We start from the raw sequence: 14,395 nt of genomic DNA on the forward strand, positions 1-14,395 counted from the left end.
AAAAATCAGAAAGTAGAAGGCATTCCACGTGAGGAATAAAAAGAAATTGATTATACTAAATATTACCTTGGACTGCAAGAGATCCAACCAGTCAATCCTAAAGGAAATCAACCCTGAATATTCATTGGAAGGACTGATGCTGAAGCTGAAACTCCAATACTTTGGCCACCTAATGCAAAGAACTGACTCATTGGAAAAGACCCTGATGCTGAGAAAGATTGAAGGGAGGAGGAGAAGGGGACGATAGAGGATGAGATGGTTGGATTGCATCACTGACTCGATGGACGTGAGTTTGAGCAAGTTCTAGGAGCTGGTGATTAACAGGGAAGCCTGGCTTGCTGCAGTCCATGGAATCACAAAGACTTGGACACAACTAAGTGACTGAACTGAACTGAAATATTACCTGTCATAAGGAAAGTGGAAATGAACAACATTGAGATAGCACTATATACTTATTAGACTGTCTAAAACTAAAAAATCTGCAACTATCAAATTCTGAAGAGAATTTGGAACCACAGGAACTCTCATTCATTGCTGGTGGGAATGCAAAGTGGTACAGCCACTTTGGAAGAACTTTTGGCAGTTCTTTTTACAAAGCAACATATGATCTTGCTATATAATTGTGCTCTTAGGCATTCACTCACACGATTCAAAAGCCTACATCCTCACAAAAATCAGCATATGAATGTATATAGCAGCTTTACTCATAATCTTCCCACACTGGAACTAATAAAGATGCACTTCAACAGGTGAATGAATAAAGAAATGTGGTACATTCAGACAATGAATTATTACTGAGTAATAAAAAGGAATGAGCTCTCAAACCACACAAAGACATGGAGGTATCTTAAATGCATATTTTTTTTTTTTAATTTTATTTTATTAGTTGGAGGCCAATTACTTCACAACATTTCAGTGGGTTTTGTCATACATTGACACGAATCAGCCATTGAGTTATCCGTATTCCCCATCCCGATCCCCCCTCCCACCTCCCTCTCCACCCGACTCCTCTGGGTCCTCCCAGTGCACCAGGCCCGAGCACTCGTCTCATGTATCCCACCTGGGCTAGTGATCTGATTCACCATAGATAATATACATGCTGTTCTTTTGAAACATCCCACCCTCACCTTCTCCCACGGAGTTCAAAAGTCTGTTCTGTACTTCTGTGTTTCTTTTTCTGTTTTGCATATAGGGTTATCGTTACCATCTTTCTAAATTCCGTATATATGTGTTAGTATGCTGTAATGTTCTTTATCTTTCTGGCTTACTTCACTCTGTATAATGGGCTCCAGTTTCATCCATCTCATTAGAACTGATTCAAATGAATTCTTTTTAACAGCTGAGTAATATTCCATGGTGTATATGTACCACAGCTTCCTTATCCATTCGTCTGCTGATGGGCATCTAGGTTGCTTCCATGTCCTGGCTATTATAAACAGTGCTGCGATCAACATTGGGGTGCACGTGTCTCTTTCAGATCTGGTTTCCTCGGTGTGTATGCCCAGAAGTGGTATTGCTGGGTCATATGGCAGTTCTATTTCCAGTTTTTTAAGAAATCTCCACACTGTTTTCCATAGTGGCTGTACTAGTTTGCATTCCCACCAACAGTGTAAGAGGGTTCCCTTTTCTCCACACCCTCTCCAGCATTTATTGCTTGTAGACTTTTGGGTAGCAGCCATCCTGACTGGCGTGTAATGGTATCTCATTGTGGTTTTGATTTGCATTTCTCTAATAATGAGTGATGTTGAGCATCTTTTCATGTGTTTGTTAGCCATCTGTATGTCTTCTTTGGAGAAATGTCTGTTTAGTTCTTTGGCCCATTTTTTGATTGGGTCATTTATTTTTCTGGAATTGAGCTGCAGGAGTTGCTTGTATATTTTTGAGATTAGTCCTTTGTCTGTTTCTTCATTTGCTATTATTTTCTCCCAATCTGAGGGCTGTCTTTTCACCTTACTTATAGTTTCCTTTGTAGTGCAAAAGCTTTTAAGTTTCATTAGGTCCCATTTGTTTAGTTTTGCTTTTATTTCCAATATTCTGGGAGGTGGGTCATAGAGGATCCTGCTGAGATTTAAATGCATATTTTTAACTTCTATGCAGAGTACATCATGAGAAATGCTGGGCTGGAGGAAGCACAAGCAGGAATCAAGATTGCTGGGAGAAATATCAATAACCTCAGATATGCAGGTGACACCACTCTTATGGCAGAAAGTGAAGAGGAACTAAAAAGCCTCTTGATGAAAGTGAAAGAGGAGAGTGAAAAAGTTGGCTTAAACCTCAACATTCAGAAAACTAAGATCATGGCATCTGGTCCCATCACTTCATGGCAAATAGATGGGGAAACAGTGGAAACAGTGGCAGACTTTATTTTGGGGGGCTCCAAAATCAATGCAGATGGTGATTGCAGTCATGAAATTAAAAGACGCTTACTCCTTGGAAGGAAAGTTATGGTCAACCTAGACAGCATATTAAAAAGCAAAGACATTACTTTGTCAACAAAGGTCCGTCTAGTCAAGGCTATGGTTTTTCCAGTGGTCATGAATGGATGTGAGAGTTGGACTATAAAGAAAGCTGAGTGCCGAAGAATTGATGCTTTTGAACTGTGGTGTTGGAGAAGACTCTTGAGAGTTCCTTGGACCGCAAGGAGATCCAACCAGTCCATCCTAAAGGAGATCAGTCCTGGGTGTTCATTGGAAGGACTGATGCTGAAGCTGAAACTCCAATACTTTGGCCACCTGATGTGAAGAACTGACTCTTTTGAAAGGACCCTGATGCTGGGAAAGATTGAGGGCAGGAGGAGAAAGTGACAACAGAGGATAAGATGGTTGGATGGCATCACCGATTCAATGGACATGGGTTTGGGTGGACTCTGGAAGTTGGTGATGGACAGGGAGGCCTGGCATGCTGCAGCTCATGGGGTCGCAGAGTTGGACACGACTGAGTGACTGAACTGAACTGAAGTGAAACTATCTAATCTGGAAAAGGCTACATACTACATGATTGTATTCATATGACATTTTGAAAAAGGCAAAGCTATAGAGATGGTAAATAGATTAGTGAATATCAAGGATTCGAAGTGAGGAAAGGTTGAACTGGTGAAACACAGAGGATTTTTTAGGACAACAAAACTATGCTGCATGATAATGGTGGATATTTGACACCACATATTTGTCACAACTCAGAAGAGTTTTAAAGCACAAAGAGTCAACCTAAAAGGATGCAAAACATTTTTAAAATTGTTTAGAAGGTGAGAGGGTTCCAAGATAGAAGGTAGAATGTGACAAAATAATCTAACTGTACTACAAATATATGAAACAGCCTCATCGAAGAGGATGAGGGGCAAAGCTGCTGATCTAAGTAATTGTGGAAATGAAAGGAGTCTCTAAATTAAAGAGAAAAGGAACTCTAGCTGATTAAGTGGGATGCGGGTTAACAGTTCTGAAACTGTTACATATGTATACTAGAACTGAACTATTAAGTAAATGCACGGTAGATACTGGGGCCAGGTTTCTCATGGAGTTACAGATAAGCAAGGGGCAACACTAGAATGATCCATTTAGTAATGAATTAGAATTGATATTAGTATGAACTTATGCTTATCTTAATATAGATACAGATGTTACATATGGAAACATTTATAGACATATGCATATAAATTGGTTAGTGTACACCTATACTTCCTTGCTTTGTCAGCTGAGAGGGTCTAGAAGCAATGACACCCCAGGAGTAATGAGCACACCTGGTGCTTCATCTTGATTTCTAATACCATTCTCCAGCCAAAGACACCAGGGCCCACGGAGAATTGGCAGATTCTAGGACTGGGGTAGAAAATACGCAAGATAAGTTTGGAGCATCTTGCAGTGCCAGAAAGTAAGGAAGTAGAGATATGTCCAAGTGACACAAGAGCCACCTGGGAGAGCTCCCAGTGGCCAAAGCTGGAAGAATTTGAGCAACAAATTAAATGAGGTAGTATTAGATTATAACCCGAAGTATACAATAGATATTCATGAATCCATACGATTATGAATAAATGAGAGAATGAATAAATGGGGGAGAATAGGCAACTTACTCAAGCAGAATAATTCCAGATAATTTATGCAGAAACTTAGCTCTCAAAGGGGTATCGTCAAGTGCTGCTATACATAATGACTCTCTTCCAAACAATAAAGTATAAAACAATGAAGAGTAACATTACCTCAATCACGAACGTGATCAGGGTTAATATCAACAGTAAAAAATCATGTTGATAGTATGTACCCTTGATATGAATGATAATTTACCTCTATTGTCTTCCTTTTAAAAACTAATAAAACATCTAATCATGAGAAAAACATCAGACAAATTCCAAAGGAGAAACATTCTACAAAATACCTGACCAGTACTCTTCAAACTGTCAAGGTCATCAAAAAACAAAGAAAGTCTGAGAAACTATCACAGCCAAGAGGAGCTGAACCTAAGGAGACATGACAGCTAAATGTAGTGGTATCTTAGATGCAATCCTGGAACAGAAAAGAACATTAGGTAAAAACTAAGTAAATCTGTATGGATAAAGTATGGACTGAATCATAATGTATTATTATTGACTCATTAGTTGTAACAAGTGTACTGTATTTAATACCATGTTAATGATGGGAAAAACTGGGTAAGCATTTATGGGATTCTCTATGCTAACTTGGTGATTTTTCTGTAAGTCTAAAACTATACTAAAGTTTATTTTAAAAATAACCTAATACAGGTGCATCCCAGATTTTGAGGCTTTTATCACTTTGCTTTTGTTACGGTTGTCATTTACTTTCTTCTTGCCTTTACACCCCTATTCAGAGCTCTTTGACTAAACGCGGTGCCAAGATTCATCATCTTGAGGCTCTTAGCATTCATGTGGACAACCCATCCAGCGCCAAGCCTGACACCTCTTCATCTGTTCAGTTCCAATAACCATCAGACACTTCGTGTCACCTCTCACTTCCAGAGCCACACAGTGCTATCTATATCCACACTGAATTTCTTACCACAGCCTATGTCTTCCAACATCCTCACTCACCTTCTACCATAGTCATAAGATCCCTGGTTTTCACCCCTTTTTAAAAAAAAGTTTTTACGCGTTTTTAGTTTTCATTTTTTTTGTGCAGTATGTAGGATCTTAGTTCTCCAGTCAGGAGTTGAACCCACACACCCTGCAATGGAAGCGTTGAGCCTTAACCACTAGACTGCCAGGGAAGTCCCTAGAGTGCCTGGTTTTATCTTGATACAGAGTCACCTAAAATTAATACTACACCTCCCAGATTTCTTTCTGCTACATATAACCCCTATGACTAAATTCTGGCCAATGAGTTGTCAGTTTTGTTATGTGTCCTTAAATGGAGAGATCAAGTCCTTCTCTTATCCTCTTCCTCCTTCATACTGGCTGAAATATGTATGTATTAATAACAGCTGGAATTCCAACACCCATTTTGGATCATGAGATAACTATAGGAATGGAAGTGACGTATGATTGAACTACCAGACAGAAAGTTTCTAGGTCTCTGATACTCAACTGCAACCAACTCAGCTCTGACTGCGTATGGCTGGAACGTTACATGAGAAAGAACTTCTATCTTGTTTAAGTAACTGTTATTTTGGGTTTTCGTCATTTGCAGTTGAACTTGCAAATCAGTTCACTCCCTTATTCCATCAACCCCTCCTTGCCCTATAGCACAATGATTAAGAGTACGAGTAAGAAATCAGATTTGGTTTGATACCAGCTTTTTACCACTTTATGGGCTTCCCTGGTGGCACAATGACCAATGCAAGAGATGCAAGAGACACAGATTTGATTCCTGGGTCAGAAAGATTCTCTGGAGTAGAAAAATGGCAACCTGTTCCAGTATTCTTGCCTGGAAAATTCCATGGACAGAGGAGGCTGGCATCAGGAGCCTGGCAGGCTACTACTGTCCATGTGACTGCAGAGTCGGACCTGACTGGGCATGCAGGCATGCTACCACTTAATAACTGCCTGATCTTGGGCAATTTACCTAAATGTTGTAAGTGCTAATTTCTTTATCTGTATTTTCCTTACTGTACCTTTCTTGTAGGGATGTTCTGAGGATTTTATTGCGTGAGACACATAAGGAACTTAGTAAGCATCACTGTCGTTTGAGAGTCCTGATTTCAACTCCATCACATCATCTGCTCTTACCGGCATTCTCAATATCCTCCTTTCCTTGTTCTGCTGCATCTTTCTTGCAAACCTCTATTTTGGTCAATGCAGGCCTCTCTGTGCCCACACGATCATGGGCAAACACAATAATTATGTGCATCAGTACTACTACAAATGTATGCTCTCCAGACTCTGCACAGCCCTGCTAGAGGCTGGTGATTATTTGAAATCTGTCTCTGTCCCTGGGTACATCCATTCCCCAGTGTGTTCATGCAACTTTTCACTCTTCTTCTCAAGCCATCCCTAGAGGAAATAAACATGTGTATGCTTCTTCTTTAAAAAAAAATCCCTCAATCCCACATTTCTTTAGTTACCACCCTTTATTCTTCTCTCCTCAACTCAGCGCCTAAAAAGAATAGTCATCACACTAGTGCCTAAGGGAAAGATTAGATGAAGGGATGCCCCTCAAACTCCACATGTCCAAAATCAACTCACCACATGTTCCTCCTTCCTGCATCCCAATCAGTCTTGGGCCTGGGTCTGCACCCTTGAAGCTGAAACACTGCATTCCCCTTACACATTTTCCTTAAGCTCATGCCAGGCCATTTCTTTCCTTTTCTCACCTGGAATTGCCTGTTGGGCACACTCTCATCTTCATTTTTCTCTTTGACAAACAGCCTCTCATCTTTCATAAGTCAGCTGATACCACTTTCAGTCCTTTTCCGAAGTCCTGCCCTCAGCCAGGGAGAATTCTCCCTCCTTTGTGTCACTACATCATGCAGATTAAAAATCACTTTCAGCTGGGATACTTGACTTGTTTGCCTACTTGTCTCTCTCTACCCAAGTGTGAATTTCTGTGGGGATTGCTATTATTTGACTTGCTTTTCATACTCAGTGTTCAGCACAGAACCTGATACATACTAGGTGTTTAACAAACTGTTGTTGGATGAATGAATAAGTCAGTAAAAGAATGAGCAGAGGAAGAGAACCTCATATTTTTTGAGCTCCTATCATATGCCCAGCATTGTTCTAGGAACTTGCAGTGAACAAAACAGACAAAAATATCTGCCCTCAAGAAGGTTATTTTCTAATGAGCAAGACATTCTAAAAAACAATATAAATGGGGGCTTCTCTGGTGGCTCAGATGGTAAATAGTCTATCTGCAATGCAGGAGACCCAGGTTCAGTTTCTTGGGTTAGGAAGATCCCCTGGAGAAAGGAATGGCCACCCACTTCAATATTCTTGCCTGGAGAATTCCATAGACAAAGGAGCCCAGCAGGCTACAGTCCATGGGGTTGCAAAGAGTTGGACACAGCTGAGCGACTAACACTTTCACTTTTCACCTTCAAACAATAAAAATAATAACTAAGCATGTTGTAGGGCATGTTAGAAGGTAATAAGAGTTGTATGGAACAAAGAAAATGCAAGGCAAAGGGAGGTGCCCGTTGCAGTAGTAAATAGGGTAGACCGGGTCTGCCTCATTGAGAAAGCGCGATCTGAGCAAAGACTGGAGGTGAATGAGGGGTTTAGCCAAGAAGTGACCCTGAGGCAGAGGCAAAAGCTAAACCTTGGGGGCCTAAGATGGGACTGTGCTTAGCACAGGCCAGTGAACACAGGAAGCCAGTATGGCTGGGCCAGAGGAAGTCAAGTAGGGAGTCATAGGAGATGAGGACAGAGGGGCAGCGGCAGTGGAGACAGACCATGGAAGGCCTTGTAGACCATTGTGAAGACTTTGGCTTTATCTCTGGGTGAACTCATAGCCCATTGCTGGGTTTTGAATAAAAGTGGGACATGCCTCAATTTGCTAATAGATGATTTTGGGTGCTATGTAGACAATGCGTTGTACGGAGACAAGAGCCGAAGCAGTGAGTCAGAGAGGAAGCTATTTGAGAAATCCAGGCTGAGATAACGAGGGTCCAGAAGTGGTCAAATTCTGGTACTCCTTGAAGAGGAAGCCTTTGTTGTTGGGTGAGAGAGAGGAGTCGTGGATGACTTTGAAGTTTGGGGCCTGAACTGGAAAGCAGGTGCTGCCCTAAAAGCTTTCCCTGTATTAACTTATCTAGTCTCCACACTGAACTGATGAAGGAAGTAATGCCAAGGCTCCTATTTTTAACGGGGACACTAAGACACAGAGAGGTCACCCAGGTCACACAGCTTGTAAGTATCAGAGCCAAGATCTGACCAGGAGACTCAGACTCTCGACTCCTGCCCCAAGCTGCCCTCCATGACAGTGGCTTAGTTGAATACAAGGTTCTTTTTTTTATTTCCATTTATTTTTATTAGTTGGAGGCTAATTACTTTACAATATTGTAGTGGTTTTTGTCATACATTGACATGAATCAGCCATGAATTTACATGGAATATGAGGTTCTTATGATGGGTAAAAATGCAAAAAGACCAAGGATAATTCTCTCATCTGGGCAAAACTATCTGGGCCCAAAGTAGGATATTTGGCACGAGAATAAAAAGAAACAGATTTATGAACAAGATAATGCAAAGCAAGTGGAAGACATGCTGGCAAATGTTCATTCAGCTTTTAAGATAGAAGACGGCAGCTCTGCACCCAGGGCCCGCACGCTCAGGTAGTCAGACACATACATCAGGCCTATTGAAGTTGTAAGACCCCTTGGGCAACCTGGGCACAGAATGTCCCCTTGGGTGGCCTGGACACTTGTAGCCAATAATACTTTGTATCAAACCTTTCTGTCTTTAGTAACCAGGCTGTTCCTAAATGAACTGAATCCTGCTGACTTTAGAATATATGCAAAGTATGGTGATATTTTCAAAATGCTGCAGCTTGAATATAGGTGCTCACTTACATGATAAGAGTGGTGCTGTTGGTTGGATCATATATGCATGTGCAGCCTGACCTGATGACAGCTGTCTGTGAAAGCCATGACCACATCCAATTAGCCACTAAAAGAAAGACTCCTCTGGTTTCTCTGGGGCAGCCTGGTATAACAGGAAGTGTTGTGAGCCTATTTCATTGTGATTGCATCTAATGGAAATGTCTAGAGAAACTTCTGTCCTCACCTCCCACCCATTTATCTCCTCTTTAGTCAACAATACACTTACCTCCTGGAGTGGAAGTATCATAACCCTTGGAAGTATCATAACCCAAGGGTCCTTAACCTCTTGGGTAAGGACCGACCTTTTTCTTCCCACTCAAATATGGTAAGTCTTATCTTCTCTGTGTTTATGCTATTTCATATTCTTGCCAGTTACTCAGTTCAGTTCAGTTCAGTTCAGTTCAGTCACTCATTTGTGTCCAACTCTTTGCGACCACATGAACTGCAGCAGGCCAGGCTTCCCGGTCCATCACCAACTCCTGGAGCTTACTCAAACTCATGTCCGCTGAGTCAGTGATGCCATCCAACCATCTCATCCTCTGTTGTCCCCTTCTTCTCCTGCCTTCAATCTTTCCCAGCATCAGGGTCTTTTCAAATGAGTCAGTTCTTCACATCAGGTGGCCAAAGTACTAGAGTTCCAGCTTCAGCATCAGACCTTCCAATGCATACTCAGGACTGATTTTCTTTAGGATCGACTGGTTGGATCTCCTTGCAGTCCAAGGAACTCTCAGGAGTCTTCTCCAGCACCACAGTTCAAAAGCATCAATTCTTCGGTACTCAGTTTTCTTTATAGTCCAACTCTCACATTCATACATAACTACTGGGAAAACCACAGCCTTAACTAGATGGACCTTTGTTGACAAAGTAATGTCTCTGCTTTTTAATATGCTGTCTAGGTTGGTCATAACTTTCCTTCCAAGGAGTAAGCATCTTTTAATTTCATGGCTGCAATCACCATCTGCATTGATTTTGGAGCCCCAAAAAATAAAGTCTGCCACTGTTTCCACTGTTTCCCCATCTATTTGCCATGAAGTGATGGGACCAGATGCCGTGATCTTAGTTTTCTGAATGTTGAGGTTTAAGTCAACTTTTTCACTCTCCTCTTTCACTTTCATCAAGAGGCTCTTTAGTTCTTCTTCACTTTCTGCCATAAGGGTGGTGTCATCTGTATATCTGAGGATGCCTTGCTCTAATTTGGTCTGCTGGCCATTTCCTACACTTTCCTACCTCTGGGCCCCCTTGATTTGTTATTTCTTTTTACCTAGAACACCTTTCCCACTAAGCCACTTCCCATTTTGATAACCTGTACATGACCCACATTTACATACCTTCATGGAGCCTTCCCTGCTACTAAGTGCCAGAACCTTGACTCATATGACACCAACCATATACTTCCCTGTAACACAATCTCCTCTGACAGCATGCAAGCTCCAGGGGGTACCAACTATGTGGTAGGCATCTTTGATTTTCATTTTTTAGGCTGTGCTGTGCAGCATGTGGGATCTTAGTTCCCCAACCAAGGATTGAACCTGTGCCCCATGCAATGGAAGTGTGGAGTCTTAACCACTGGGCCATCAGGAAAGTCCCATGTGGTAGGTAGGCACCTTTGTATTTTGTAACACTCTAACATCCAGGACTTTCCTGGTAGCTCAGACAGTAAAGCATCTGCCTACAATGCGAGAGACCCGGGCTTGACCCCGGAGTCGGGAAGTTCCCATGGAGAAGGAAATGGCAACCCACTCCAGTACTTGTGCTTGGAAAATCCCATGGACAGAGAAGCCAGGCTACAGCTCATGGGGTCGCAAAGAGTCGGACATGACTGAGCGACTTCACTTTCACTTTCAATGTCCAGCACAGGGCTCTAAACAAAGCAAAGGTAGAACAAGTGTGCGAAATGATTTGATTAAATGAATATTCAGATTACAACACCATCTTTCCATGCAAACATACATAGTTAGATTCCAAAATGAAAAACACACACACATAGACATGCAACACCACAAATTTATTATTATATTTCACACACCGAAAATCAGACCTGAACTTTGACAGTTTTCACGGAGTTTTCCACAGTCTTTAAAGTAGTTAACAGAAATAAGGGATAATTGAAGAAATGCAACTTCATAATCTTATAATTTATGTAACAATGCAGTCTGCTCAATTAAGATTGTAAAATGGCAATGTCCCACAGATTTTAAATTTTTATATTTGTATTTATCTATAATGTAGGTATAGGTTCTAAAGAATTCACAGAGCTTTGTATCATAAGCCAGGTTTTGTAGCTGGCCTTTTTATTTGTCAGGTAAGCAGAGAACACCCAAAGGCAAGGAAGTCTTGAAAAGTGGGATGAAAGTCCAACAGAAACTTTATGTGACCCACAGAGCCATTTAATAAAACAATACCCACCCAGTCCTGCAGCCAGTGGCACTGATCTGCTGATGTTCATTCATATGGAGGTTGCCTCTGCCAGTTCTGATTTCTTTTCATGTAACATTCTAGCTCTCTACCCCTATTCATAGTGTAGACTGTGATTCCATCACATGTTGCTATTAGTTCATAAGCACCTCAATCATTTTAACGGCTACAGGAAGAGGAGAGGAGGTTGTACAGTACAAGGCAGAAAGTATGCAAAAATACCAAGTGAGTGAAAGCTGTTCAGTCGTGTCCGACTCTTTGCGACCCCATGGATGATAGCCCACCAGGCTCTTCTCTGTCCATGGGATTCTCCAGGCAAGAACATTGGAGTGGGTTGCCGTTCCCTTCTCCAGGGGATCTTCCCAAACCAGGGATCAAACCCAGCTCTCCTGTTTTATCTTCTTTTAGTTTTGCTTCCTTTTGGTCTTTACCCTACTGGGGTCTTTGGGAACTGTGCATATGTGTAACAGCATCTACCATACCTCTTCACTTTAGCTTAGACTGGATTTGAAGAGCCAAAACAGGAAAACACTTAAGGAGACCTGAGACTCTCATAGAGAGATAAGTTAGAGCTGCTGTTTTGTTTACCTTTGCTTTCCTGTTCTTTATTTTTTATTTTTTTTAAAAAGGTAATCTCTCCTTTTATCAACCTTCATCATTTTATACTGTAAGAAAGTGAAATCACTAAAGGCAAATAACTATGAACCTGCTGAATGTGAAAAGAAAAGACCATGGTATAGATGAATGGATTAAGAGAGATACACCTAACTCTAGGGGTTTACAGTTGGTAGAAACTCAGGCTTTGTTGTACAATAAGTATCATTATGTGTCACATAATGACTGGGTACCAATTGCTTGCAGTGACACAAACATAAGCAACCCTTCAAAATCAAGTATAACAGTAAAAAAGCTATATGGAAAAATTCAGAAATATTCAACTATTGTTATTTCTTGGGTGAAACTCTACTGATCAGTAGTTGGGTTCCCTGACAAAATGTGAAAAGAGGATTTTAGAAAGCAGCAATTTTAAAGGAATGAAAGCTATGCAAAATGCATTGCAGTCCTTCATTATATAGATCATAAATATGAAAAAAAAGAATTCTAGGCTGTTATTTAATTCATAATTCTGGAAAATATTTTTCCATGCAGTGAATTTATAACAATAACTGCTACACAGTCTCTCTCCCTCCCTCTCTTTATGAGAGGCCCCTATCACCAAGTCTTCCCTGGATAGTTTCTGTGACACCATTTGCTTCCAGTTGCTTCACAAGCCACTGTTAACCCACCCCTGGAAAACTATGTATAAAGTCATTTAATGTGTGCTAATGATATGAGCATTTACACATCTAACCAATATATATTTAACCAAGAGAATCCTTTAAGCCATGATCATATGAGAAAGTGACATTACATCAATACTATAGACAACTATTTATTTTTTCCTTGGACAAATTCACCTCTTCCCAGAAATATGCAAAGTTCAATGCAAAAGAGTAACAGTAAAGTGTTCATTAAGCCATCAGAACAAATCACCTTGTTTTCAAAATATTAACTCCACCTTAGTTTCAAGTGCATCAATGACTAACATAAAGGATTGTTAACTTTTAAACAGTTTACCAAGCAAAAGTGTTGGAAGTCTTATAAGCAAAACCGGGGCTGGCTATTTAAGAGATTCATTAAAAATGACTTAGTGATTTTAAATGATAACTTATCAAAAATCATGTTAGCTCTTTAGAATGGGAATTTAAGTTTAAATACAGTGTCTTCTGAATATAGTCAACAAGCAACAAAGCCAGAGCCCATAGTTAAAGGTTTTCAGACTCTGCAGAAGGAATCTACTGTACTGCATGGATCTCTACCCATGCTCAAAATATCAAACGATATTTTTCATGTATACTGGACTTCTTTGTAGACTACTGTACTGTTTCACATCCTTCTTTCAATCTAAAAAATGTGTTAAATAAGATCTTTAGGTTTAAAAGCAGCTGAAAAACTGGCTACTTTAGGCTCTAACTATCAGAAGACTGTTCTCTGGGAGCTTTGGGCTCTCAAATACTAGCAACCCCAATAACTTATCATAAAAACACAAGCTCTTGGTTTTGAAAAATATACAAAATGCACTGCACATGGAAATATCTCTTGATTGTCAAGGAAGACAAGATATCAATCTTCTTCATAGACCTATGTTGTGCTTGAACTTTAGTGATCTTTGTTTTTGCAGATTCCATGTTTCACAGTTTTGGGTAGCCTCTGACCTTTGGTGTAAGCACGGTACCAAAAATGGAGAAAGAGCAGCAGGAAGATGCAGCTGAAACTCATAATGATGTACAGAAAGACTGGAAACTGGTACTTGCAATCCTCCATGAAAAAGAACTGGCCGATGTGGATAGTGACAAGACTGAACTGGATCTAACAGATGGAAGAATGAAAAGTACTGTTAAGCTACCAAGAGTCACAATGGAGCAATTATTTAACGCATTCTTTGTCTGCTTATATTTAAACACTCTCCAACCACATCTAAGCTACTGTTGAACAGGGAACTTTATCTTTCAATCTAGCCTCCATGGGAGTCAGAGTAGGTGGAACACTGTCAAAATGCAGATGGGAATTTGGAACCACTGTTCATTGGGGCCAAAGCACACAGCTCCAGGGAGTACTATGTCAATTCCCTGGAGCTGTACAGCCACAGTCCAAGGGATCGTGAAGAGTCCGACACAGCGGAGCACGCACGCGTGCAGTACGCTGCAGCAGCCCTTCAACACGCAGAGAACCATCAGTCTCAACTTGAGCTCTTGTCTGAAGAAATACACTCAGGACCACTAGCTTATGGCCTAATTTTCTATGACAGCTTGATATCAAACATTCCGTCCTGCTGTTAAGCTGGATGTTTCAGTTGAGGATGGGGTGGGGAGGGGAATAAAAACATTCTGATTAGAGCCTCCTTTACATTATGGGAGCCACACCATCACTGAGTCTTCATATTTGCCAGCGGTCCTCC

General features: G+C 40.9%; 1 protein-coding gene across 2 annotated transcripts in view; it reads right to left on the reverse strand.

Moving 5' to 3' along the window:
• Window positions 1-10,971: 10,971 nt before the first annotated feature.
• The window catches only part of ELOVL7 (ELOVL fatty acid elongase 7), a 75,123-nt gene continuing 71,699 nt past the window's right edge, over window positions 10,972-14,395 (reverse strand). For both annotated transcript variants that reach the window (XM_065905390.1, XM_065905391.1), the window contains exon 8: window positions 10,972-13,806. In XM_065905390.1, coding sequence (XP_065761462.1) covers window positions 13,597-13,806 — 210 coding nt within the window. In that variant the 3' untranslated portion in view covers window positions 10,972-13,596. The remainder of the gene's footprint in view (window positions 13,807-14,395) is intronic.

This window comes from Muntiacus reevesi, chromosome 14 (assembly GCF_963930625.1).
Source record: "Muntiacus reevesi chromosome 14, mMunRee1.1, whole genome shotgun sequence".
Taxonomy (NCBI): Eukaryota; Metazoa; Chordata; class Mammalia; order Artiodactyla; family Cervidae; genus Muntiacus; species Muntiacus reevesi.